At 39.0% G+C, this 27971-nt stretch overlaps 3 protein-coding genes across 6 annotated transcripts in view; all 3 read right to left on the bottom strand.

The window, feature by feature from the left end:
• Positions 1-3789, bottom strand: part of fer1l4 (fer-1 like family member 4) — a 50128-nt gene extending 46339 nt beyond the window's left edge. Inside the window, exons 1-2 of the mRNA XM_072666461.1 lie at positions 3539-3789; positions 3123-3178 (exon numbers count right to left, since the gene is read on the bottom strand). Coding sequence (XP_072522562.1) covers positions 3123-3178; positions 3539-3617 — 135 coding nt within the window. The 5' untranslated portion in view covers positions 3618-3789. The remainder of the gene's footprint in view (positions 1-3122; positions 3179-3538) is intronic.
• Positions 3790-6087: 2298 nt separating this feature from the next.
• Positions 6088-27170, bottom strand: cpne1 (copine I). 4 transcript variants are annotated; one of them, XM_072665679.1, is made up of 17 exons: positions 26490-27170; positions 24865-24948; positions 13947-14078; positions 13222-13401; positions 12967-13041; positions 11927-11998; positions 11727-11810; positions 11494-11583; positions 11248-11343; positions 10879-10965; positions 10647-10706; positions 10194-10327; positions 10002-10056; positions 9865-9916; positions 9461-9594; positions 8079-8315; positions 6088-7831 (listed from the first exon to the last, which is right to left on the bottom strand). In XM_072665679.1, the coding sequence occupies exons 1-17, from the start codon at positions 26775-26777 to the stop codon at positions 7718-7720; spliced, it is 1974 nt and encodes a 657-aa protein (XP_072521780.1). In that variant the 5' UTR covers positions 26778-27170; the 3' UTR covers positions 6088-7717. The 4 variants fall into 4 exon arrangements, with proteins under 4 accessions (XP_072521780.1, XP_072521779.1, XP_072521781.1 ...); XM_072665678.1 differs by lacking the exon at positions 11248-11343 and adding an exon at positions 11085-11183; XM_072665680.1 differs by lacking the exons at positions 11248-11343; positions 24865-24948 and adding an exon at positions 11085-11183 and having other exon boundaries at positions 26490-27169.
• On the bottom strand, positions 19802-24924 carry rbm12 (RNA binding motif protein 12). The gene is made up of 2 exons (XM_072665677.1): positions 24865-24924; positions 19802-23480 (listed from the first exon to the last, which is right to left on the bottom strand). The coding sequence occupies exon 2, from the start codon at positions 23456-23458 to the stop codon at positions 20741-20743; it is 2718 nt and encodes a 905-aa protein (XP_072521778.1). The 5' UTR covers positions 23459-23480; positions 24865-24924; the 3' UTR covers positions 19802-20740.
• Positions 27171-27971: the final 801 nt, after the last annotated feature.

Below are 27971 nucleotides of genomic sequence, written 5' to 3'. Positions count from 1 at the left end.
TAATGAGTAAATACTCAGTATTTTTATTTTGTAAATATCTGTTCATTTTTACTACTGTGGGGGACGATGCACCTACGTTTTTTACTCACCTTTACACCTGTGCAATGTGATGTGATGAAAAACATAACTTGATTTGATATAGAAATAGAAGACAATAACAATAGAAAATAACAAAAATGGCATGACTATCAAAATTATGTTTACTGCCAGCTAGTGACCAGGGATTTTTTTGTTATTGTGGGGATATAGAAATTAGTGTAAATATGTGTGAAATAACATCAGTTATTCATTTGTTTTATAGTACACATTAAACTCAAGACATTAAAAGAAGATTGACCAAGCAATTACTTTATAACACAGGTATATATGATGCAGGGGTACAAAAAAAAATAATTGAACTGAAATTAAATACTGTTGGAAACTGAATATTAAAATTGAATAATACATCTTGATCCACATGATCCTGTACTACAGTACATGTTATATGATGGTGATTGTTGCATAATGGCTAATACTGTGTACCACTGTGGTACTGGCATGCAGTATAGTATGCAGTGTAACCTTCCCTGTAACATTGTGTTATAATGTCTATCACCCAGTCTCAAAAGCCAAACATCTGCCTATTGTATTGTTCTTTTTCCAGCTTAATGTGGTCAAGAACTGTTAACTTTAACTGAAAGAGACCTCTTTGGCCTGCTTTGGCCTGGCATTGAGAGACACTGACGTGGGAAATTCACACGACTATCTTGCTTTGAAAGCCTAATTTGTGGCACAATTTACTGCCACATTACTGTCAATCAAAATGCAGTTAACAAAATCCCAGTAGTCTGAGCATTAAACCAATCAACACTGTGCTGAACAACAAATGTTTTTTTTTTTAATTATACTGAACTGTGGCTTTACTTCACACTATAGCTCAGATTTGTGTTGATCACAGTAGGGCCACTGTACTAATCTTGCCTTAAAAGAACCTGGCTGCTCTTCAAGCATACAGGCTTTATCCTTTTACATTTTTGCATTTGTTAACACAAGTTAAAGGTTAACTCCAGAGGGAGACAGCAGTGCAAATGTTGTAATTGTAAGTGTGTTTCTGTGCATGCAAGTTAAAATGGCTGAGGAATGACTAAGCTTGGAGGGAGCGGTTTGTGCCCAGAAACCACATCTCCTCCCTGCCAGAAGCCAAACACTAGAACCATTAAAAATACAGTACAAAGGAGAGCGGATGGCCTGTTAAGTTAATCTGCAGTTTAGGAGAGGGAGTATTAGAAGACGTTCTAGTCATATTGGTCATAACATCTTAAGCATATTGGGTATAAAAACAGTTATTCTTATAATCATAAATATATACGTTTGGGCACTTTGACCAAATAACACATATTGTTGTTTCATTAAATTAAGTAAATCCTAATGTGAGTTACTCTGTCTTTCATAACATAAAAAATAAATGCAGCCTGTGTTAAGGTTCAGTGTCAGTACCGTAATACATCCCACGTCCAGGTAAAAATCACAGCTTGCAAATGCTTGTAGTAGCTAAAGGTCTTTTATTCTTAAAGCTGATTTTTCTCCCCACTCTGCAGAAGGAGTCTAGTCAGAGATCCTAGATTCTCTTAAATGCACAGCTTGTTTAAGTTATGTCCTTAACTACAGTCATTATTTATTATCCTCTGTCTGTACTGTGTTGTCTGTCCGCACTTGTTTGTTTGTGTTGCACTTGTGTTTTGTATGCACTGTCTATGTCGCACCATGGTCCGGGAGGAACGTTGTTTCGTTTCACTGTGTACTCTGTATGTAGTTGAAATGACAATAAACCCACTTGACTTGACTTGACTTGACTTGACTCCACAAATTTTCAAGGATGTTAAGGTCTGGGGACTGTGAGGGTCCTACCAAAAGCTTTTGAAATATGTTTTGGATGTTTTTCAAGTTCTTCCTTTTAACAAACATTTTGACAAATGTATCCAGGATTTGCTGGTATTTTAAGGAATACATTCATTCCTTCACTTGGGCAATATTGCCAATGTCACTGGCTACACTGGTTTGTTTGTGTTGCACTTGTGTCTTGTATGCACTGTCTATGTTGCACCATGGTCCTGGAGGAACGTTGTTTCGTTTCACTGTGTACTCTGTATGTAGTTGAAATGACAATAAACCCACTTGACTTGACTTGACTTGACTACAGCACAACCTTGCTTCCCAGCATGCTTCCCAGTTGGAAGTTAACAAAATTTTCTTTTCATGAAATACAATTCCTTTTTTTCTGCAAAAGTACCTTCATCAGTCCACAGCACATTTAAAACTTAACTCGTAACTGTGTCCAGTAACACATCTAGATTTTTATGACCATTTAACACTTTTGTATCTATATTTAACACTTTTAGTATCTACCTTCTGAGATTCTGTTTAACGGCACACGTCATTAAAATATGGCCAAATGAGATCCGATTTTACTTTCCCTCATAAAAGCCCACCAAAGAGTCCATAATTTCTGTTTTTTGTTCCTGTAAACAATGCTTTCTCATCAAAATAGTCCTGCTCTGTGAACAGTTTAGAGTAATGGTGGGGGTTCTACAACACGGTAGAACAATAGATGGTTCTCTCATTCCTTTAACAGCTCTATCAGAAAATGCACTAGACTAAGAAATGCAAATAGTCTAGTGCTAATAGTGGTTGTTGAAAGGTGGGTTATTAAAAGCTAGATGTATTAGATTTATATATTTGTGGCTGAATATTCAGGAATTAGCCTGCTAGTCTACTCTCTGCTAAAGTTGGCACTATACTATACTATATACTATTGAATACTTAATTGTGAAAAAAATGAGGGAGAAAAAAATAATGCTGTATTAACAATTAACAAAAAAACAATTTCTTAAACATGGCATTTCTTAAACACGGCAAATATATTTGTATTATTTGTAGTAGTAAATCCTTTCTGTCTATTTTGACAGTTTTCTGAAAAAAGCAGCGAGCAGCTAAAGCAGAAAACATCACAGATTCAATATCCCCAGAATTTACATTTGTAACACAGAGGCTTTCAAACACATCAAACCTGCATTAATCTTAAACTACATTAATCTTAAAGTGCCACAGCCCTAAAACTGACAAGCAGTGCTGGGTCATCTTACCTCCTTAAAGATGGCGATGTTTTCACACTGAAGAATCTTTGTTTTGTGGGTAAAATCTGGATAACAAACATGAGTTGCTTTAATTATAATGTTTTTTTTATATGTAAAGAGCAAGTAATAAAAAACTTTCTCAGTAAATTTAGGTAATGTTATTAAAAGTTAAAAGTATTTGTAAAAGAAAGATGTATCTCTAACCAACTGTATAATTCATTTTATTGTTTTAACCAACCTGGCATATTAATTGCCATTTTCTAGTTACTTGCAGTATTTGACTATAAGGCACCAAAGTTGCACCAGACCAGGTACACAAATTAATATTCTAGGTTTCTATACTTTCTGAAAACTGAAACATTCTAGTAAGCTTTTCAACATTCTGGTTTAAATGAGTGTAATGTTTCTTTAATGTGCATTCTTACCCCTAAAAGACAATTCCACCTTCCTGTCATATTTCCCAGGCAAGTTAGATATGCTCTTCAGATATACAGTGATGGACATGATTCAGTGATTGGAGTCCAGCTTTCTTCAGTCTAGAAACATGTCCTTTAGTTTCCTGCTATTTAACATGTTGCTGTAGGACATCCACACTGGAACAGCAGTATAAACATCCAGAATAAGCTATTTCCACTCAGGCCGAAGATCTGATGGAGCTGAGCCTTTAAACGTCTGAATAGTCCAGTCGATCAGTCATGAAGGCGTGTCTCCTGAACTGCAGTTTTAGCTTTCATTATTTGCACAGGGTAATGTGACAGGTAGGAAGTGCTAAGAAAATCAATATAAGACTAAACCTGTATTTTCCAGGATGAACTGGAACACCTTTTACATACATGAGGGGACAATATAAAAACTTCTCTTTTTGAATATTGGTCTCAATGAATTGTTTCAGAGCTTCAAACAAAAACAAAACATTACTTAAATAATAATTTCATTTGCTGAAACAAAAATTTCATCCAAACCTACAGGTCCTGTGTCAAAAAGTCATTGCTTCCTTAATTATGCTACTCAACAAGCCGAGGTCAGTTAAACTAGACATACTTAAGCTTGGTGATTGCTGGTACAAGGAAGAGTGGGCCAAAATACATGTAAACATCCCTCAGGTGGTCCATGGCAACAACAACTTGCAAAATACAGCACTTCAAAATCTGCTGTTAAAACGTCTTGGTGCCAGATACCACAGGCCATTTTCAGAGTTTTCGTAGAGTGAGGTGTTTTGGTGGCACACAGACAACCAACAACATATAAGGTAGGTGACATTTTGGTTTGGTGTATAAGGCTGCTTCTTTTGTTTTAGCTATGCAGGCCAAACCATGTCACAACCTCCACCATGCTTGACAGATATGTTCACATGCTTTTGTGAACAGTGCATTTCTTCCTTCCTTCCTTCCACTTTGGCTTTTCCAGAATCTTTGTAAATTTTGTTCTGTTTTTATTTCTGGTGAATGCTTTGAATCTTGTGGTACGGCCTATATAGTTTTTCTTTTAACGCCTTCTTTGGATGGCTTATTTTAAGATGCATTTACTCCTGCTGTCTGGATGTTGTTGGTGATGTCACTGACTGCTGTTAAGTTTTTCTTCACAGCTCTCACATTTCTGTCACATGTTTGATGAAACCAGTGTTGTGATTCTCTCAGGACTGTCCAACTTGTGCATCTTTCTTTTAGCTTCAGAATAGCTGGCTTTTCTTCCATAGACAACTCTCTAGTTGTTTCTTGTTTGTTGATCCTTTGCACTTACAGGCAATTATCAGGGCCCAAACCAAGATTAGACATTTAGAGCTATTTGCAGCAATTTCCTCGTAGATATTGGTAAGTCGCTACTGTAGGTTGCCAATATGAACTTATGTATGAACATCATGTATTGTAAGAAGAAAGCAATGCTTCCTGTATCTGAGAATGGCAAAGCCTGCTGGATGGTCAGGGCCCAAAAAGCATCTTGTTCAGTTTAATGCTGGCTAAACCATGAGGAGACTGCAAATTCAACACTTGCTAGCCTTCACCCTCCAAGCTTGGTAGCATTGTGTGATGGGAAAGACCTAACTAGGTCAGAATCGTGTAGAATCAGGCAGAAAGGAAAAGGCAGGCTCCAGACACAGCTCCAATATCATCAATAAATTTGCTGATGACGCAAAAATATTGGCTTGATCTCCAACGATGATGAGACAACCTGCAAGAGGAGCTGGTAGTGAACTTGGTTCCTTGGTGTTCACATTACTTAGGAACTGGACAGAACACATCACTCAACTAGCAAAGAAAGCACGAGCACCTCTTCTACCTCAGACGGCTGAGGTTTGGTATATACCCCCACATACTCAGGGCTTTCTACACCTGCACTGTGGAAAGTATACTGACGGGTTGTACCACCACCCCGTGCGGGAACTGCACCGCTAAAAGACGGAAAGCATGTTTTTATTACATTTTTAAAATAGACATTTTACTATTACCCTAATTGTTCCTTGTGTATTCAAACATGCCCAAACAGCACCAACAAAATATAGGCACTAGACCTTGAAATTTACATTTATGGCATTTTAGCTGATGCTCTTATCCAGAGTGACTTACAAGGTAACTCGTATTACAGAGGTGGGCCAATGTAGTGTTAGGAGTCTTGCCCAAGGACTCTTATTGGTGTAGCGCAGCACAGTCACCCAGACTGGGAATCAAACCCTGGTCTCCCACATAGTGTAATAGCTCACTGGCAGCTAGTGGCTTTATCTGTTGTGCCACACCAACCACCAAAATATTACATGAATAATTTAAATTATAAAAATAAATTAATAAAATAATTTAAATAGTCAAAATAATTAGAATACATATAATATACAATACAATACAGCTAGAGATAAGCTAGAGATAAACCTATTTAAATGGCATTATGAGGTAGGTTTTGCTCCAATAGAATAGGACACCTGGAACTGTCACACATAAGCATTAAGCTGTGGAATAGAGAAAATCACAAACAAAAGACAATCAACAGTCAACAGCACTGAAATTTTATTTTTACTTGAAAAAATAAAAGGCACATGCCTGAAAACATTAAAGTCAGGAGCAGAATTGCTGTAAAGGTTAAACTAAACAATCAGCAAGAGTTGGCAAAACTACTCTCTAATTTAGCAGTGGTATAAACTCAGCAAGGCCAAACATTACCTTGCACATAAACTGGAATTATTCTTATTAGCACTTTGTCATGGTCCCATAAGGCTGTATGTGACCATTACAAGTATTAATATAGTGCTATTACACTTTGACACATCCTTGATTGGCCTCTAAGGCATAAAGAGCAGGCAGTTGCATAGTTGGCAAATAACTTCAATCACTGTACTGTTAACAGTATCCACAGTCCTGCATAAAACCTGGTGAACATTGAATGAAAAGTGCAACATGGGCCACAAGTGGTTAAAACATCCAGCAATGCTGTAACAAAAAAATGGAATGCATCGCTAATCGACTATGATTTTTTTTTTTCTTTTCAGCACACTCACATACTTTTGGATTGCCTAGTTACATACACAATTTCAGCATAGTGAATTTGATCATTGAACATTATTTAAAGTTATTTAAAACAATGGCATGATTATTCCTTTATTAAAGTGTATTTTCTCAAAATATAAGGCATTACATGATCTTTAATTTGGATCTACTGCAGCAGCATGTTTGGATTGTACATTCTACCCAGGTGTCATAAAGGAACTACAAAGTGCAAGAAAGAGTTAAGATTAAAGACCTGAATTAATTCTGTTTCACTGTGATTGGGAGAGCTTCTTTTGAAAGCATCCCAATCATAGTCAGTACACTCAACATGCAAATCTAAGATTATTCAATGTCTCAGCACACAAAGTGTCTTCTGGCGAGTTGTGTAGAAAAGCTGTCGCTAAACATTTTTATTGCTCTACATAGATAACAACTAAGATGAAGCCATCTGTAAATACTACTACTGAAAGCAAAAGGCTTGAGGTGATTTTTAAAACATTGACAAAATGCTTTGAAGCCTTATAGATATGTAACAGGCTAATATAGCAACTCATGTTCAGCTGCCCTTCACACATATCTGGATATACATGAGAACACAAAGAGCCCAACACTCGCATGAGCATGCCGGCCCAGCAGGGGCATCAATACTTCATAAAGTTTGAAGAAAGTTTCTTAAGAAACAGAGGTTTTATCAGTCAATTGTAGATCATGTATAGGTAGCATGAAGAGTGGAATCTTAAAAGCATGGAAACAACCATCATTTCAACTACACTATATTTAACTGCCATTTGTTGACTAGTCGATAAGTGGCTGGGTGACTTGCATTAGAACAATCCATTTATATATTTCTAGATAAAGAGAGTGTTTAATGTGAAACTCATTTGTGTCATCTGTGCTAGAATGCTTCTGAAAAGCAGCAGTGCAGTTACAGTAAAAGGGAAAGCTGAGGTGCAATAGACACATATAGTCAAATATATGAAGTAATAATTTTATAAAATATGGCCCCTAAACATTAGTTATGTTGGCATGCATAACTGGCATTGTATGAATTACAGAATACAAAAAAAAAAAAAAAAAAAAAAAAAAAAAAAAAAAAGTCTAGCAGTGGATCCTACTTCTGCAACACATCTTTTACTTCGTGGGAGAAGGAGGATTCACTGGGCTGAGGTTTCTCATCTTGAAGTACGAAACCAGCTGATTGGGTACCTCAGCTAGAACTGTCTGGGCCAGAGATTCTCTAGGAGCCTAAGAGAGGAAATCATAAACATGGTTAAATTCAATTCTGGGCCAGTGTGATATGATATTCAGATACCAGCATGCATTAAATACAATAACATTTCACTAGTGCATTTTAAACATTTGCGATACTGAAAACTGAAAGGTGAACATTTTGGTTGCTGATTTAAGATTTGTCCCATAGCAAATAGCAAAAAGACTAAAACTAAACTTCATTCACTTTAGCACTTGTGAATAAACTGAAGGAGACACGTACACTGGCAAAGTTCTTGAAAGGCACAAACTGAACAATGTCTCTGGCCACTGGCTCTCCAGTTGGAGCCTTCAGCACACCGTTGTCCCCATCTAGAACCTCCATGGCCTTAAAGTCAGCTTCTCCAACTCCCACAATGATGATGGACATAGGAAGCTTAGAGCTGTTCACTATGGCCTGCTTCGTCTGATCCAGATCAGTGATCTCACCATCAGTTATGATCAACAGCACAAAATATTGCTACAGTATGAACAACAAAAAAAAGAGACAGAGAAAAGAGGCAATGAGATTTTGAGTAAAAGCAAGAGGACGATATTAATGTAATATAGTGTGAAGATCTATACCCCAAACTTTGGATTACATGAATGATTTCAATATTACTAAACTTTCCCCTATAATAAACAACTTGTGAGCTGTGACAGCCAGGGAAAATATTTATATTTCTTGTTCACTCCAAGCCTAATACAGTGATAATTGCTGTGTATTTTTACTACACAAATGCAAGTAATGTATATTATAAATTGGACCCCCCATGACTTCAACTTGTAATGTAATATGAACAAAGTTAACAATATTTACTGTCTTGGCAGTTAACAATTATCATTGCACATGATGCAATGCACAAGTCTTTTTCTGTTCCCATACAGATACGGATACGTGAATATTGCATATCGGCCGACACTCAATACAGATCTGATACCATTGTTGAATTAATAAACTGTATACCTGACAATCTGGGAGAGATTTAGGGCATCAGGATTGACAATCATTACTTTACTAACTTTGTAAAACAAACTATAACAAATTAATACAGATATAAATGAACCCAACATCCCAACTTATTGGTCACCAAAATTAAATACTGTGCTGGACCTTGACACAGTGTTGTCTGGGCTCAGGACTGAAATTCAAAGATCTTAGTTTGAAGGAGTTAGCAGCTCCTCCTTTCTCGGTTCACCTTATATGGAAGACAAGCGGGATTACTTGCAGACAAGTTGATGGCAGGTCAAGGTAAATGATAAAATCAAATACTTCAAATAATCAAATACCACTCTATTGCTTGGGTGAGAATTGACATTTTGCTGTTTTGGGAGAAGCTGGATTCTGATTTAGAATTCTGCAGACACAATTCATGTAAATGGCATTATCCTTTAAAACAACAAATTTAATTAAAAAAAAGGCAACAAATTTGCATGCTTGCAAAATGTACAACAAGTAATGGATGCACACACCCCTCCCATTAGAATCATGGAAACAGCATGCCTACATCAGCATACACTAAACATGTGTGACTATATTTGAAATAAAGGGGTATTTGTCTGTGTAAGTTCAAATTCTTTTAGTATCTCTGGAAACTGCTCTGTGTGAAAGAGTTGTGGACTCACTGCTGCGTTTGACTGCTGAGCAGCTCCCGCTGCGATACGAGCCACATGATTGATGATGGGGGAGAAGTTAGTAGGGCCGTAAAGGCGGACCTGTGGCAGAGCCATGCGATAGGCCTGCACAATTCCCTCTATTCCTGTAAGATAACACACCAGCACACAACAGGGGAGTTGATCAGAAATGTATTGATACAATCCAAGAGACAAATAGGGATGGATATTTAAATATACAGAAATTTGGAGAGGGGGGATGATCATGTGAAATGAAGCACATCTTATGTCAACAGCGCAAAACAGGGTTACATTTTTTAGAACAATATCAAATATTCTAAAATGGATAATTTTCAATTAGGAAAATAGCTAAACTGCCCATCTCTAATATAGACCATGTAAGACAAAGCACTTACCTTGGCAGTAGGGGCTGCTTGGGTTGAAGTTTAGTGCAAACTCATGCGACACCTTTGGGACAAGATCAAGTTAAATGTGCATTTAGAAAAGCTGATGTTAAGGTAAGAAACTGTAATCTCAGAAATAAGTCACAAACCTTGAAATCTGGCGGCACCTGAGCACCAAATCCAAAAGCAGGAAAGAGTTTATCCCTATGGAGACAAAGTAAGAGCAAAACGCATTAAAAGGACCACACTGCCACCTAGTGATGCCAAGTGTTTAAAAATCAGGACAAAAACTCATCTTCCAATCTCCCAAAAAAGCTGATCAATATTGCACTTGCACTTACGTGTCATAGTCCTGGATTACCTGGCCCACAGACCAGATGGCAGTAAGGTACTGATTCACACCATCAGGGCTGAGGTAATGTAGAGATTCGGGGGAGCGAGGATCTCCATTAGAACCAGTGAAATCTATCCCGACCTGCAACAATCACAATACAGACAACAGATTTCTATTTTAGTCCATGTCAAAAATCTCTTATCATGCTGATTGCCTGAACCTACAAAAATATAGACCAAGTTGATAACCTTAAACATAAAACACACAAAAAAATTTATGTCCATACCAAAACATTTTCTGATAAATCAATGATTTTACTAGTTATTAGTATTTATTTTTGACTGTGTGACAATTTTCCTATTGGTCAGATCCTACCATACAAGCATTACAATCCAGATACTTTCTCCAAGTCTGGACACATGCTTGCCAAGTAAGTTATTACCCCCTAGGTTCATCTCACCGTGAAATTAATTTGGCAACCTCCCATCACATAATCCAGGAATGTGTATTGCGCCTCTATCTACAAGCAAAAGGTAAACATTAGGACACACACAGGTCTACAAAGAGTGAAAGCTAGAAAGCTAGAAAACACATGAAACTTGTTTACTACAGAGAATGAACACTTTTTCCACAGTCTCTGCCTGTCCTCAAGTTTAATTAACAAAAATTAAAAATTAACAATATACACATACCTTGCAGTGTTTAATGCGAACCACACCAGAATTCTTATAGCTTTTCTTCTTTTTCTGTTTCTCTGGATGAATACAGTCAAACTCCACCTATAACAGTGACACAATATCTTTATGCTTTTTAGCTTTTATGTTCTTTGCAACAGACAACAGCACATGATGGTCTTGAGGGGTTAAATAAAGCAAGCTGTTAGTAAAGACAGTCTCACCCCAGAACCACTCTCTGCTTTCAGAAGCTCGGACACATTTGTTTGGAAAATGCCAATCAGATCATGAGAGCCATCGCTATCGTAGTCAGAGCAGTGGACCTAAGGGGATCAAGTAAGAGAGAAGAGGTTTCAGATGAATGTTAAGAAGTCGATTCCTGCTCACCCCATGGTCCTTTGCCTCCAGCAGACTGGCTGTGGTGCAAGAAAACTCTCCAATTAAGTCAGAGCTGGTGTCCTCATCCTTATCATAACAAGCCACCTAGCAGTGAGACACATAGCGTCTGACTAATGCACGTAACACAATCAGAATTGTTTTGTTTGAGCAAAAACAAATGTGAGTGTGTAGTGTGTGTAATAAGGTAACATGGTATTCACACACACAGACAGACACACACATACAGACTCATACCTTAAGTGGTTTGTTTAAGTCACCATTACAGAATGTACTTAGAGAAACTGTGAACTTTTTCCAGGATGGATTCAAATTATTCTTCACGACCTGAATGACATTAGAGAAGAAGAGGGGAAAAAAAAACAGGAGACAGCAATTAAACTAAGGAGGCAATAACCTACAACACAAAAGACACACAGACAATGTTGACAAATGAAAGTGGAAATGACCACAAAATTAATTATCTGCACCTCCGTCCTGTGGACAAGCAACCACTTGCCATCATCATCTTGCTTGAAGAACTCCAAGAAGGGATCAGATTTACCAAACATGTCCTGCCAAAATCAAAGGGAAAAACACAAAGCGTCTAGATGATATGGAAATTATTTTACTTCCAGTGGGTTACAATGTTAACTAACAGCTAACATGATCTACTATTGTAAAACAGTACCTTCTTGTCCAGGTTTCTAGCTTCCACCTCCATTACAATACCCCTGTTATCCTTCACTTCCTCTGCCACAATCTGTGAAAATGAATACATGAATAAAAACAAAACCCATGATCCGTCGGCGGCCAATGCAATACTCATGGACAGACATGGGAAAATATTAGAACTACTTTTGATATTGGAATCACTGCCGATAATTACAACCAATAACGCGTAAATGGGAGTGTTGTGAATGTTTCTGAATTTGAGGACGACATTTGGAATACACTTATGGGGTAAATTTTAATTAGACACTGCTAAAATGAGTGTTTCCTCCATTTACGCTCTTCAGGACTGTGCACCATTCAAATGGATGTATAATTTAATAAATAAATAAATAAATTTGGTAATTTGGTCATTTAATTTATCTTAGGCTAGGTGGCACGTATAACAAGATTTGAGTGGAAAATAAAATTATGGGAATACCTTATTATGGATTTGAAGGTTTTAAAATGGGGGAAAAAAAAAAAAAAAAAAAAAAAGAAAAAAAAAAACTGGAAATTTGGCAATTACCGGTTGTCATCATCAGCCAAGAAATTCCATATCAGTGCACAGTATTGTACACATCTTTACTAACGAAGTGGCCAACAAACAACACACAAGATTCTTGGGCCAGAACAAGACAAAACTTCAACAGATGAACACTTACTGAAATGATTGTGTACACATATTACACAATGCAATGAAAAACATTTGCCTTTAGACTAGTATCTACAGGCAAATGCTATTCCTATTGACTGAACAACATTGTGAAGGCAGCAGCATATTCAGGTTCCTCTTTAGAAAGAAGATTAACTGCCCAACAGATATGAATGCCACACTAAAACATGCAAATGCCACAAGAGAATTACCACAGTGTGCTTAAGGACTGCAGAGCCTGCAAAAGTCATCATAAAGGCAGCAAAAACTTAGCGGACACATCAATTTACTGAAAGTTTTTAATTATTTCTGAAATAATAATTTTGTCTAAAAAATAAAAAAATTAAAAAAAAATCAGCACATACCGTGATGGTGCCTTTGCCAGCTGGTTTGCCTTTCTTAAGCTGAAGTGGGTTGGTTACCTTCTTACTTGCCACAATCTGTAACGGTTGGAAGCATAAAATAAAGGACATCTGACGTGATGCATGCAATTCAAACTCAGTTGTAACAAGAGACGTCTTGTTGGAACTGCTTGGATATCAACTGCTGTATCAAGAATTGGTTTTTAAGGACAACACCTCTTCACCAACAACTCCTGTGCCGTACTTAATTGTTCATACCTGGCCAAGAGTACACTCAAAACCTCCCAAGTAGTCATCATCATTTAGGTTGACAGACTTGTTGTCAATGTCGTAGACGGCCAGCTTCAGCTTCTGCACCTTCTCAAAATGATAATCAATACACAGCCTCTTAGAGAACTCGGGATCCTGACAGTTCTTCACTCTCTCTGTGCGGTCCACCTGCAAGAACACAGTTACAACATAAAAAATATAAACCAACAGAATCAGTGAGCCTTTATAATGATTTATATTTTAACAACAAAACTTTTTCCCTGGGAAAGCATTCTGGCAGTATGACTTACATACAGTTGATACAAATGTATAAACATATCAAAGCTAAGGTAGAAAAAAACACTTATTTTTGCTTCCTACATCCATGGACATCAGGTTTTCTGACATTAGAATCTTCCAACTTAATTAATCATAATATATGGACTATCAGCAGTTCATGGTATTAATCAAATCAATTAATACTCAAATAATTACAATTTGGAATTACAACTAGGGTCTGTACAGTACATCTCCACTGCATACACTGTTCATCCCAGGAAGGCTTTTAGGAAAATCTGCAAAAACTGCCGAGCAACTAAGTTTCAGGACATCTCTGCTCAAAACACACCAACCAAACCTGTTAAGTAACTGAATCAGGAGAGGTTGCGCCATCTGGTCGCAGTCTAGTCTCTCAATATATTGTCATGTCCACAGTGCATAACTTTTCCCCTCACCTCCGTCCACTTGTCATCACCCGCACTCTGTAGAAGAACACAGAGGGGGTCCGATTTGGAGCCCACATCTTTATCCAAGAGGTTTTTGCAGGAAATGGTCAGTTCAACCTTTACCACACACTGGGTTGCCATCTGAAAGAAAGAAGAGGGGATGAAATTAGAGAACAAAAGCTTCCAATATAGCTTTTATTTACTGAAACTGAAGGGGAAAACAAAAACAAACCCCAAAAAAAAAACAGGAGTGGCAGATGGGCCTGACTCACTACAATTAGCCTAAATACAGGAGAACTTTAAATCAGAAAGTGGGTCCAAGTCACTGAAAATAAAAAGGAACAAAAAGTAGACATAACGAAACGGGCATATATAAAGAAGTACAAAGTAGATGAAGGCTATGAAACTTTCTTTGTACAGTTTGTAAACGCCCACACCTCCCCAACAGACCAGACCTTACCACCACACTACCACACCCTTCAACTTCAGTCGTACAAAACTGACGTGCCGACGTTACACCAAACGGTACATTTTCAAAAGCATGGCTTATAAAAGCCTTAATTTCCACACATTAGCTACAAGTTTCGGAACTTTACACGGCAAGATCAAGTCTAGCTATGACTGGAGCTGTGTGCAACGGAAGGAGCATTAAGTTCCCATATTCGTCAAGCGAAAAGTCAGCTAACGCTAGAGCAAGTACTTGCATAAACACTCGCACAAAAACGATTAAAACAATAAAAACAGCAAATGAACACATATAGACCCTTTTAAACCCCCACCTGAACGGTCAGCGGAACTCTCTGAGAAAAGGAGAAGCACCTTTGAGCTCGAAAACGAAGAGTCACGTCAAGAGGCGTGGTCAGAAACGTCGCGTAAAGCCATTGGTCGGGGGGCGCAGACACAAAGATGCTACTGGACAAGCCGCCTGTCAATCACACTACTCCATCTACAGCGTAAGCTTCTACTTTACAGCTCTCATCCGGCGCAGCCACATTCCACACATGCACGCATATAGACACACACACACACACACACACACACACACACAGAGATTACAATCAAGATGAAGATGCATCTAAATCAGACACTACACCTGTAGTCTATGCCCAATCGCACTCAAAAGAATACAGAACAGACAAAAAACAGCAGAGAATGAGTGCTCAACATCGCAAGCCGGCGGTAAATAAAGCACTCCACAGCAGCAGCGTGTAAACGTGTTTCAGCTTGAAAGAGGGTTAACGCTCCAAGCTGGTGCAGTTCGTCTACACGCCCAATCAGAGATGCTACAAGTACGACAGTTAACCGATTTGTGAAGCAAGCAAATTCAGCAGGACGTCCAAACGCACTGCAGTGTAAAAAAAACCCAACAATAACAAACAAAAAAAAAAACCATAAAACCGCACACAAAACAGTAAAATCGTCTAAAAAGAGTCTATTGACAACAAGGAATGCATCTAATGTTTTTTTACACATTCATCATGGATGCATATATCGGAATTATAATCGGTATCAGCAGATATGTGCTTTGAAATAGTTATGTAATTAATATAATTATTAACAGCAAGCATATGATTAGTTTTAGCATTTCAAAGCATGTTCAGTCGTATCAAATGAAAACCAGATACAAGCCGATTAAACACGTAGTATCAGGCGTGTCCTGCTCATCGAGCCGTCCTGCCGACGGCTACTGCACATGCGCAACGCACTTGTTTTGAATAGTATAAATGCGTGTTTGCTCATCGGTATTATTTATTATTAACACGTACTACTTCATATTTACCCTCTGATCAGGTGGTTTTAATTGGGCAAAACATCCTAGCTATATTCTTTAACTGGAAATATTATCTGATATGACAGAATAGTCTCCCTACTACATAAATATCCACTATGACAGAACATTTTTGACAAAAATTAATACCAGCTTAAACCTGCAGCCACATTGGCACTTCTCAGATAACCCCAGGCACCCCAGCTCTACAGATCAGTTTCTTAGACAGGCATTAGGTCTAGTCCTTGACTACACATAAGGCTGAATGAAGATTCTCTACTGAATGAATATGAAGGGGATATTTAAAGATTTATCAAGTTTAACCAGATATCTTTAGTCAGAAGTCAAGGCTGTCCAGTAGGATAACAGCTGCATTTATAGCAATTTCGGCTTGAGAAAAACACCTTACAGCCATTGCACAGAGACAACAGATTTCAACCCATCCATGGCAGTGAAGACACCCTTACTGTAATGAGACAATGTATTGCTCAAGAGAACCTTAGCCAGTGTTCCTTGACTGTCCCTGACGGTCCAGGGGGATCAAGTCGGTGAACTTACGGTCCCAAGCACACTTCTCTAATCCAGCTATCAGGTGTTATGATGAGGACTAGCCTTATTCCCTGTCCAAAAACTGCTGTTCTAAAATATCTGCATCTGCATCAGTCAACTGCATTGACCTGAATATCAATGCATTTCTCTGCCATGCTAATTCAGGTAAATGTCCCAATGTATGTATTATAGCATTGACCCACATGTCATTATGGTAACTCTACAGACAGAATAGGCAAGCCACAATAACTGCAAAGTCTTAAACAATCTCTTATAAAAATATGCATCCCAGTACCAACCACACAAACGTCTGCTTCCAACATACTCCTCAGTTACAGCATCTGAGCACCAAAGCAAGAATCAAAGCATTTCAGTTAGAACGTTTTATATAAACTTTTAGAGCGGAACACTGTCCAATGATTTGGCAACAAGCTCAGAACCTATTAATTACTTATATAGTTATTACATATTATAATATACTGCGTTATGCAACATGACAAACTATTGTGTGTGTGTGTTGGTGAAAGTTATGACCTATTTCTTTACCTAAAGTTCATATTACTGAACTAAAGCTTGGCCACCTCGGTGCAAACACTCTAAACGTGTAGTAGCAACAAGAAGTCAACATGTATATGCCAGTTTAAGCAGTGCATGTTCTAAAAACCAAGGGAAGAATTTGGGCTTCAAAAACTAAGCTAAACTGCAAGAAAACGAAAAGTAAAACCAGGTTCAGGTTGTTCCCCTAACAACCGCTATTAACTTAAAAAGTAGCAGAGCTTCATGAGGCATTAGAAAACGAAGGTGAAATTGAGCTCATCAAAGCTCAAGAGTTTAATGTCCCATCACTCCAACCTTACATCTTTAAGAACTTCAGAATCAGTGTAATGACTTGAGCAAGACAACAAAGTTATTTTTTATGGAGTATTAAGGCCTCCTGTCTGGCCTTCAAGTTCTGAAATGCAGCCAGACATCAGCCAGCAGTGAGAATCACAATGCAGACAACAAAATCTTAAACGCAAGTCTGAAAATCACAAACAGTGCCGAACCCACAGTGACTGCAGCATCTGGTCTGAATTACAGTGCCTGACTATAAAAAGTTCCTTTTAAAAAAGGTGTTGCCTGGTACCATAGACAACATTATATATAAGGTTAAGGATAAATAATTTCTTTTAGACAGACAAGAAACAACTGGTTTTAGACACAGAGGTCAAACCTGGCTGACAAGAACAACTTTCTCGAAAAAACCCTGTATGATTACCGCTTATTCATTCGCTTGCAGTTGGACAAAGTCAGATGTAAACTGTGCTGGAAAACCTGTTTAGAAAACAAACCCCAAATAACTTACCTTTAACACCAAGCAGGAATCAAGCAGCTCTTAGGTCACGAAGTGGTCAAAACGCAAAGGAAAAAAAACACTGATGAACAAAGCTAGAGGTTCCTAGCAAATATGACAGTTCATCTTGCCATTCTTTAGTTTTTAAATTAGTATGCACAATCCAGTGTAATAACATTAAGAAAGCTGTTTCTGGATCTCATTTCAGCAAGCAGTAAGCAAGAAAGACAGGAGAATGCTTAATAAAAGGAGGCCTCTGCACAAAGTAAAATAAATAACTAAATATACCATCGAAATGGTATACACTACAGTAACAAACCCAATAGTACAATGTTTTTGGATATATAATAATGGGGCAAAATCCTAAATAGCAACCCCAGATTGCAACTGCTGACAATACATGAGAACTGCTTAGTAAAGGTTGTGGTACCCACATTGTCACGGTCCTGCAGAAGTTTTCAATCTCTATTTTTCATTTTGTCATGATTTGAATCTGGCGGTTCTTTACATTCTCAGTATTGTGATAAACGCTCTTAAATTTTCCTTCTTTTGTAAAGTTGCCCAGCAAACAAAGCTAGTTTCCATGTTTTTACAAATGTATGACCATATAACGTCAGCTTCCCAGTCAATTAGGCTCCTCCTAAATCAATCATTTCAGTCGAACATCAAATAGAAGATGCAGCTCATAAAATTTTACATGATTCTTCTCCAGTTCAGCGATGCAGATTCATTTTTAACAACTCACCGTCTCATTTCACAAACATGAAACCCTAAGTAGAAAAATCAACTAGCGTTCCACAAAACACAAAATCTCAGGTGTGCATCTACAGCATGCAGTCCACAAGAGTCTCCATAGCAAAACATAAGAATAGAAAATATAAAATTAAATGCAAACGCAAATCTTTCAGTTTCTTTCTTCAAGATGTCAGCATATTTTCAGTCACCACAATTACATACCAGAAATGGCACCTTTACCACTTATTTTCCTAACCAATACTGAGATCAAAATCTTCAGCACTGTCTGGTAGCAATACTGTCTGATATCATTTCTTTAAAAGGAACAGTTTTAATTGAAGCCCTTCACCTAAGATGAGTATCTAAAGAAATATGCTTTCATGCTCAGACTACTAAAACAGTACTAGCCCACAGAAACGCACAGCTAACAGAACATCATCACACAAGACATTTATGACTATATTGTTTGCAGGGTTTAATCAAATTTACTTTTCCATATGAACGCCTGCATTTTCTGCCAGTATCAGCCTGCATCTCATATCCATTGATATGGACATTAGGGCTGTGTATTGGCTATACCCTAATCATTACAATCAGTATCCTAAGAAGAGTAAAAGAAAGGTTTACTTTTTCCTGAATAGAGAACACCGCTGCAATCTCTGGGTTTATACACGACACAAACAACTGTCTGCTGCAGATTTTTGCATTACTGTAAACTATTCATTACAATTGATAGTCAATTCAATACAGTATTGCAAAACAATCATACTTTAACATATCAATATTTTTACACCCCTAAAAGACATGCCAGCTAGAAACCAGATAGAAACATTTAGCTTGCTTTTCTTTTTTTCCCCAAATTGGATGCAGTGCATTCCCCTTACATATTACACGCCTTCATGGAACCATATCATACCAGCAAACATTACCTCAGAATCTCAGCAGGTTCTCTTCTCTTTAGCACATAAAAAAAATCATAAGGAGTTCTTGCACTTGACAATGTTGTGAAATGCAGAGCCTTTGCCAAACAAACAAGGTATCAAACCCGTATTTCACCTAATTTCTGCTTCACACAGATCAAAAAGGTACTAAACAGGGTAAACATACAAAAGAACATTTGGAATTCTTCATCACCCCCAAACAAATAAGCAATCTCCAACCAGCTGTAACTCCAGCGCTGTTTTAGGGTATGACTGACATTGACCATCAAATATTTAGTTAGCTAACTAGCTAGCATTACTTCAGAATTAAACATGGCACTGATGTCTAGGTTTAAAAATAATAATAATAATAATAATAATAAAAAAGATGAAAGTATTATAATAAGCCGTTATACCAAAAAGCCGTGGCAAGAAACATGTAAAATTCTTCTGTAACCATGCGAAAAATTTAAGTCAGCAGAGGGAAACAAACTTTATTCATTCATTTATGGGCTGATGGAGAGACATGAAGACAGGATAAAATACAATACCTTGCAGATTTGTCATTTCAGGAATGTCATTTTATTGACAAAATAGCTGAGCTGAAAAAATATGTACAACAGCAAATAAACTGAACACCAACATAAAGTGAAATGCTTAGAGCTGACATCTAATTTAAAAGCAGTAATGCTACTGTAGATCATAGCAAACACACCAAAGCACACAGTGTGGAAAGAGCACAGGCAAGAGAAGAATCAAAAGCTTTCATATACAAAACATTACACTGCCACATTTACTGACAATCCTGCTGATCCATTAGAGCATGAGCTTGATGCGTTTGTTAAACAGCTTGTCTTTCTCACAGGTAAGCTTCATCCCATACACTCTGCTGGCAGAGGAACATATACGGACAAAACATTGGCATGCATTTACTTCAAATAGAAAAAAACAGAGCAGTGATGAAACTGAACTTAGGGGCAAACACACCATGCATGGCAGCACTGGCTGTATACCCCATCTGAGAATGCAGAGAACACACAAAGCATAAAAAAGAAGTGCAAAATCTTCACAAAAAAAAATAAAAATAAAAAAAAATAAAAAACAACTTGCGTACAGAATAACATTTAGAGTAGCGGAAAATAAGACATGTTCGCCAGTACAAATGCTCCAGCATAGCCATCAGCCTACACTTGCACACACACAGCAATTGTCTTCTTAGCAAAAGCATTCTTAGGTTTCTTTTAACATACTACAACACCTCAGCTCTCATGATTGTACAGTTTTGAGCACCTTGAAACATTTGAAAAAAAAAAACTAACCCGGGCTTAAAACAATCGTGTGTTAAGAGTCAATATAGATTTTCCCAAATCCATCCACTTTACTAGTAAATCTAGCATGATGGGAGGGGGTGGGGGGGAAGAAAAAAGAAAAAGATCTACCGTTACTTAACTCTTGGTTCAGCAAATAAAGTCCAAAAAAAAACTGTGAAATATTTATTTCATCCCATAGTGATCTTTACTTTTCTTGCCCCAATTGGCCTATCATTTAGGTCCATAACAGCAGCCATTGCTTCATCATGAGAATCAAATGCAACCATTGCTTCCCCTGTAGGCAGTCCTTTCTCACTAAACTGCAAGCACACAGAGCCGGGCAACACCTTGTATCCATAAAAGAAATCTAATATTTCATCAACCGTGACCGTGAAAGGCATATTTTGGATTTTGACAATGGTTGGCATGGGGTTACCGGGACCGCCACTTGATGATCCTCTGAGATTTTCAGGGGATTGTCCAAAAGCAGACTGCGACCCTCCTGAACGTCCCTGGCTCCCACGACTTTGACTTGTACCCTTTCTTGACGAACCATTGTCAAAAGGCGACATGCCCCTTAAGCTCTCTGGTGCTCCGACAAAGCCTGGAGGTGCACTACTTCCTCCGCCTGGCCGGAATACAGGGGGCTCTAGGACAGGCCCAGGTAAATGTCCTCCAACCATGGGTGGAGGAACAGAAAGCGAAACATCACCCAAAGCTGTACCCAATGGCGGCAGAGGCGGTGGACCAGCTAATCCATTACCTGGGGCAGCAAAAGGGTTGACAAATGGAGGGCCATTACCAAGATTCCCTACAGCATTTCTGAGAAAATTGAACTCCTCTCCAGTCATTCCAGGAAAAGCATGCGGTGCTTGGGCTTGTATCTGGGCTTGGGCCTGAGCTTGGGCTTGGGCTTGTGCCTGTGCCTGAGCTTGGGCCTGAGCCTGGGCTTGGGCGTGGGCGTGGGCGTGTGCGTGGGCAAGGGAATTAGCTTGAGCTTTCTGTCCTCTTTTAGTCTGTGGTGGAGGGTTTCTCTCAACTTCCTTCATCTGCTCAAATGTGACCAAGTGGACAAAGGCATCCCTGCCATTTAACTTTTGCCTGTGTAACCGCTCCGCCTTGAGGGCATCCTCTTCAGATTTAAACTGCACCACAGCTTGGCCTAAGCCATTACCATTGCCGTCAACTAGAACTTTGAGGCTCTCCTCAAACAACTGAATCCCATCTAGAAACAGGCGTACATCTTTCTTTGAGACGTTATAGGGGATATTTGTTATGTGGGCACATGTTCTGGCACCCTTTCCTCCTTCAGATGAGCCACCTTTCTGATCACCCTGTGATCCCTGCAATCTTTTGCGGATTGAATCTACCTTTTCAAACATGTTTTTCTTTGTGATGGGGTGCACCTGTATGAATCGACTACCCATATACTGCATGTGGCATCCAAGGGCAACTTTGTAGTCCATTTCATTTCTGAACTCAACAAAACCTTCTCCTGTTGCCCTGCCGTTGGGTCCATACGCAATGTAAATACTGTCTTCAACAATGTCCAGGTTTTTGAAAAACTCAAATATCTGTTTGTTTTCTGCTTCATATGGAAGCCCCTTCAAATACACACAGAATTCCTGTTTGTGAGGGGATCGGGACCTAGCACGCTCTCGACCAGATGGAGAACTTAAACTAGAACTTCCACGATGATGTCGATTCTGTTCAGATTCATTACCCATTTTTCCATGGCCTGTGCCCAATCCATGACCATCTCTCCACTGCCTTTCTGTTGCAGGAGATATTTCTACATATCTTTGGCCGATCATTGCATTGTTTCGTTTGAGAGCTTCAAAGGAATCATGAGGTGAAAAAAACCTAACCAAAGCCCTGCCGTTGCTTCTGCCCAGATTGTCGCGGAGTATCCTAATTGAGTCAACTCCTAGTCCATGAAAAAAGTCTCTGACTTCCATTTCAGATGCACTGAAAGGCAGGCCTTGGAGCTGTATGTACAACTCATCTGGGTTTGCCACAGCTGATTTCAAATGAGCCTGAAGACTAAGGGGATTTAAAGGGTTCAGTGGGTTAAGAAACATTGGATTTGGGTTTCCTAGAGACAGTGGTGGTCCTGAAGCAGCAAGACCACCAGTCACAGGGCCAACTGGTGGAGGTACACCTGGATTAAAAGGAGGAATGCCAGATATGTGTTGCATGTGGGTCATTGGCGGTACTGGAGGCACTGAGGTGAGAGGATTAACAGTTGGTACTGGGGGTAATGTAGATACTGGTGGCGGAACTGGCATAGGCGGCATGGGTGGTAACGTTGGCATACTGGGCAAAGGCGGTATGGGAGGAGGTACAGAGCTCAAGGAGGACATGACCGTGGTCATAGTGGACCCCACACTTAGACTTGGGCTGCTGAAATTATTAAAGTTCGCAGGCATGTTGCCCATGGTTGTAGAGGCAAAAGTCGGGACAGTTTTGTTGTTTACAGGCTCGTTAGAGGAGACAGCTGTGGTGGCTGTGGTTGAAGTGGTATTACTAAAACCCTGTGCAGTGGTTGGCAAGCTACCCCTTCCACTTCCCCCGGTACTACTAGGTGGCCCTGATCTGTTGCCATTTCCTGCAGCCCCTTCTACGCTGCCAGTTTCAAAGCGCCTGCGGCTCAACTCAATCATGTTTTGCATCTCAGTTTTGCTGCTCAGTAACAGTGACACTTTGGAACCTTTGATCGCCCCCCCTGTGCGCATCATTCCAAGTCTTGCATCTTCATCAGTAGCAAACACGATAAAAGCTTCACCATGTTCACCCCCTACAATATGCACACCACCATCTGGGATGGTCAGTCCGGAGAAGAAATGGCGAATGTCCATGGTGCCCGCCACAATGGGGAGACCCTGCAAACGGATGACCACAGCCATGCTGAGGTGCTATAACACACACCTGTAGATGAAAGAAGGCAAGGACTGTCAGGCTAGGGCAAGAGAAAGGTTAATAGAATAAAGCAATACAGAGAAGCATGACTGAAACCACAACAGAGCAATCGAATGAGAAGGATGGAAGTGGTTGGACACACAGCATCAAACTGAGCAATCACATAAGAACAACAGCAGACCAAATGCACTTGTCTCTTGATGAGCAAAGCCACTGACAAACAAGATGTTCAGGGTCACTCAGCTTACATCATTATAGAAAATGCTGTTGAAGCCAAAACAGTGCTTTGTCCATAATAAGCATCCAAAACCAGTAGTGCACACATGGTTCAGCAATCATTTTCAAATACTTTTTCTTTCTTAAGTTATGAAACTCACCTGAAAACCATGAAATAAATACATTTTTACTCCACAAAATGTAAACAAAACCGATCAATGAGGTATTTAGATTGGTCTGGCAAGGCAACATACTGCAAAGAATCCCATTCACTTTCTATGGTCTAGAGTTCAGTTATGAGTGGGTGCACAGAACATGGCTGGACATGGCTGTGTACATGCAGTACACAAATCTAATTAAATAAAAATAATTGACAGATTGTATTTTTGCACAGTAGCCTAGCATCACATAACCTCTCTCTGTAGTCCATTAATGTCATAAGACACTTGTTTGAAATATCTGCCAAATATAAAGTTAGATTTTATTTATATATGTGTGATATATTCAGACACATTCTTTTGTTTGGCAAAAGTTCCAGCATAACATCCAATACAAATGTATTCACATTTCCTGTTTAACATCCTATGACCCATCACAGCCAAACTTCAGGAACTCTGACCAAAAAATGAAATGGGTGAATGTGCCAAGATTTGTTTGGCTCTCTGGTTGGCTTGAAAATTGAGTGTTTTAGCCTACAACACTGCAATGTAAAAAAGTAAAATGTCCATATTTATTCACTACACACTGTCCAAAAACTGACCTTCACACCCAAATCTGTAAAACCTCTGATGACATGCCAAACCAATGCAAATGCTCCAGAAGTGTTGATATTCAGCATAAACATAAACCAATCTGCGGTTCGCAATGATCAGCCGAAATGTCTGATTCAGTTAGAAGTCAGATTTTAAATTATTTCACAGGAAATTTTAGCACTGCAAACATTTCTACAAAGTTTCCAGTTCATTACAGCCTTTAGCCAGGATATATTACAGTGTGATAACGTGACCACACAGTGTAATACTGTGAAGAACAAAATCCTCAAATGTAGCTTTGGATAAATCTTTGGGCAGCTTGAAAAATGTTTTCCCTGTAAACCGTTAACTGAGGTGTAATAACAAAACGACAGTTTGGACTCTTGAAAAATTAAGCCTAAACTAAAGGCTACGCAAATGCTTACCTGTGCAATTAGTGGCGCTTCGTTACTAGTTGTGGACGAAACCCAAGCCAATCTTGACGGCAAGCATTTAAAATCAACTCTCGACTGCAATAAAAGAATAAATGGAGGCAAAAACATCAATGCAAACAGCAAAGTAACCAGGAACGCCCAGTATGCATCTTGAAGTATGCCTTTCAGCACCAGCATTTTCCAGCTTTTAGTGGTCTAATTCAGCACTCATTGGGATCACCAATCATTCCCACCAGTTCGGCTAGCTGCAAAAGCCACAGCCTGTTTTGAAACTGGTAAAAGCATGCATGATGTAATTCATAGAAACCCCAGCATAAACATTTGAGAGAAAGTTTAAGAGCAAAAATCCACACACACAACATCAGTCAGTCATGGAAATACAAATAAGAAATGGGATGAAGCACTTTGTTCAATAACTCCTCTGATTTGTGTTTCTCAAACACTATCTGTCTGGATTTGTTTAATATCTAAGCCTGATGAATATGTTATCAGAACGCCCTTGGTTAGATTTGCGCATCTTTACAGTGGAAACTGACTGAAACATGCCTGCTAAGCTAAATCGGGTTTCTAAGGTGATAAAACTTACTTTAATCCTCTTTAATATTTTGGGTTTGTTTTTGTAGACACATCAGGCAGGTCTTCCAAATCAAAGCATCCACAAATCTCTCCCTGGTTCAAAATCAGGTAACATCCAGGACTAGCTCACCTCCAAACCATCTCCACATACATCTGCATTAACAAATGGATTTAGACTATTGTAAATAAGCCGAAGAGACCCAAAACTACTGAATTAGTGAAGCATACAATTCTCCTTTTTTCAGAACCCACATTAAACCTCTGGTCCAGTGAAGACCAGACTACCACAGCCACCTTTTATCCAAACAAGATGACCATTAAAGCTGAGTGAGCAGTTTTAACAAAACCAAAACCCAGATCTTCTGACCTCAGTAGCTTTAGTGTGAAAGACAGATCACACAAGATCACTTAGCGCTAGACATCAGCATTCAAAACAGTTAAGGATGAAGAAAATGTAAAACGCACACCATCATCATTTCCCAAGAAAAAAAAACATAAACAAACAACAACCGGCCACAGAAATAAATGAGACCGAACTGGACACTACGAGAGGAGAGGGCAGAGCGACACGGTGGGAGAAACAACTAAGCGGCCCAGAGCAAAACAAGAGACAGAAAAGAGCAGCAGCTGGAGGCTCAGGAGGGGACAAAAAAACAAATATTCATCCCAACAGTAGTGGCGCACAGACACGCTCCCAATAAGCAAACGCTGATCCAATAAACCTGAGGGTGGATGAGCGGCCATTCAGGCTCAGACTGCAGCCAGCTACCAACAAAGAGGACAAAATGGCGCAGAGTGGCACCAGTGCATTTCAGCAGCTACACTAGCATAGCTACCACATGCATAAGTTTAACACAAGGAAAGCAAAGTAAATACGCAATGTCCGACCAGTGGACCCGTCTGGGAACAAAAATGCCCTAACCTTCTAGCTTTGTCTAAAAGCGGACACGTTAATGTAAACTTCATCTCCAAATGGCGTCAATGACCAGCTACAGTTAGTTAAAACACTCGGTGAATTGCTGCACTCTGCATGTCCTTACCGAAAATATCTGCCTTAGCAGATCTTTAGCTTTTTTTTTTCTTTGTTTTACTAGCAAGCGTCGGGGTGTTTGGGGTCTTCTCTGTCTCTGTTTTCTTCTCCAGCGGGCTGCAGGGTCATCTCTGTGATGTGTACGGAGAAGCAATGGCGTTTCAGCAGAATACAGGGAAACCGCTGAGAGAGAACTGCGCCCTCTGGTGGTCCCATAAAACACACGACCGCCCAGCTCTGCACCCAGGAACGCCCTCAGAGTGAGGGGAAGCAGACCGTGGACTGTGAGGGCGCGCATTTACCTCTTTAATTTATTAATCAGACAACATTCATTTACTGGGGTAGTCTGCCGTTTTTGTTTTGGCATCCTCTGGTTCTCTCTCTTGCTCACTGAGCAGGACTCTGTCGCTACATGGGTGAATAAACCACGGCGTTCTCGTTTTACTGAGAACCAAAGAAAGGGCTCGTGCTGATCGTCCGGTTTCCTTTCCTCGTGCTCTCATCGTATTTACGCCTTGAGTAATCCCACAGCCAGTCATCACTGAGATCTGTTAATAAGATAAATCTGCTCGTGAGAAGTACACACTATTGTTAACTGTTTTTTTTAAACACAAGTATCATTTATTCAGATTTAAACTACAGAATAATTGTATTAACTCATCATCCTCCTCATCATCCCTGTCTCTAATTAAAACTCAGGGTCCTACAAAATAAAAGTCTTCCGCTAAATAAAAGTCGATCTCTTTTTTTTCTCTCGGCACATTTAAAGACGACATACATCGTTTAATACACAAATACAGTAAAACTACATCTAAATCTCTAAATAAAAAATAGTAAGGAACCGTGTAAATATCCTTCATGGGACTGTGGACTCCTTTTCATAATGTTCACATTTTAAGATATTATATAATGATTTATAATATAATAATCACATATTATTCAACTGTAATTGAACTGGAATACTAAAAATAATACTAATAAAAGATTCATAAAAAGCAATGTTTCAAAAAATATTTTTCCTGCTTTGTAAAATGGTGTACTGTGTTTTTCTGTATCTATTGGTAAACGTTTTTGATGCATAAAAACAGCAGATAATATTTATACTTAAATATATTTATTTTACATATTTAAAAGAAGTTAATTGTTTAGAAACATTTGCCATTTTTGACAGTCACTTCAATTTTACAGGTGCAAAAGTAATTGGACAAACTTACATAATTAGAAAGTTAGCGGCCCCGCTGTCATCCCCTCTGTGATGACACCGGTCATTGGTCTCATCAGAGATGCTGGCGATTCTGCATAAAGACAGGTGATTGAACAGCTGGCCCTCTGTAGCTGCAGTGTATCATCGGATCCGCACAGATAGACTATCAGTGTCCACCTGCCCACGTTGCTCACCCTGCAGACCTCCAGAACCAGTAGCCACAGAGAAATATCTACGCTTACCCATCACACCCTGGCCATCACCTGATTCAGCTCCACTCAAATGAGG

Source organism: Salminus brasiliensis, chromosome 21 (genome assembly GCF_030463535.1).
Source record: "Salminus brasiliensis chromosome 21, fSalBra1.hap2, whole genome shotgun sequence".
NCBI lineage: Eukaryota > Metazoa > Chordata > Actinopteri > Characiformes > Bryconidae > Salminus > Salminus brasiliensis.
This window is presented reverse-complemented; position numbering and strand designations above follow the sequence as displayed.

What these genes read in the sequence shown, in the direction of transcription:
- rbm12 (XM_072665677.1), bottom strand. Translation starts at nt 23,458, where the DNA reads ATGGCTGTGGTCATCCGTTTGCAGGGTCTCCCCATTGTGGCGGGCACC.
- cpne1 (XM_072665678.1), bottom strand. Translation starts at nt 26,777, where the DNA reads ATGCGCGCCCTCACAGTCCACGGTCTGCTTCCCCTCACTCTGAGGGCG. An exon ending in TGCTAAGGCAGATATTTTCG is followed by an intron (nt 24,949 to 26,489) that starts GTAAGGACATGC and finishes CTTTTATTGCAG; the next exon opens with TCGAGAGTTGATTTTAAATG. An exon ending in CTCAGCAGTCAAACGCAGCA is followed by an intron (nt 8,316 to 9,460) that starts GTGAGTCCACAA and finishes TTCATACTGTAG; the next exon opens with CAATATTTTGTGCTGTTGAT.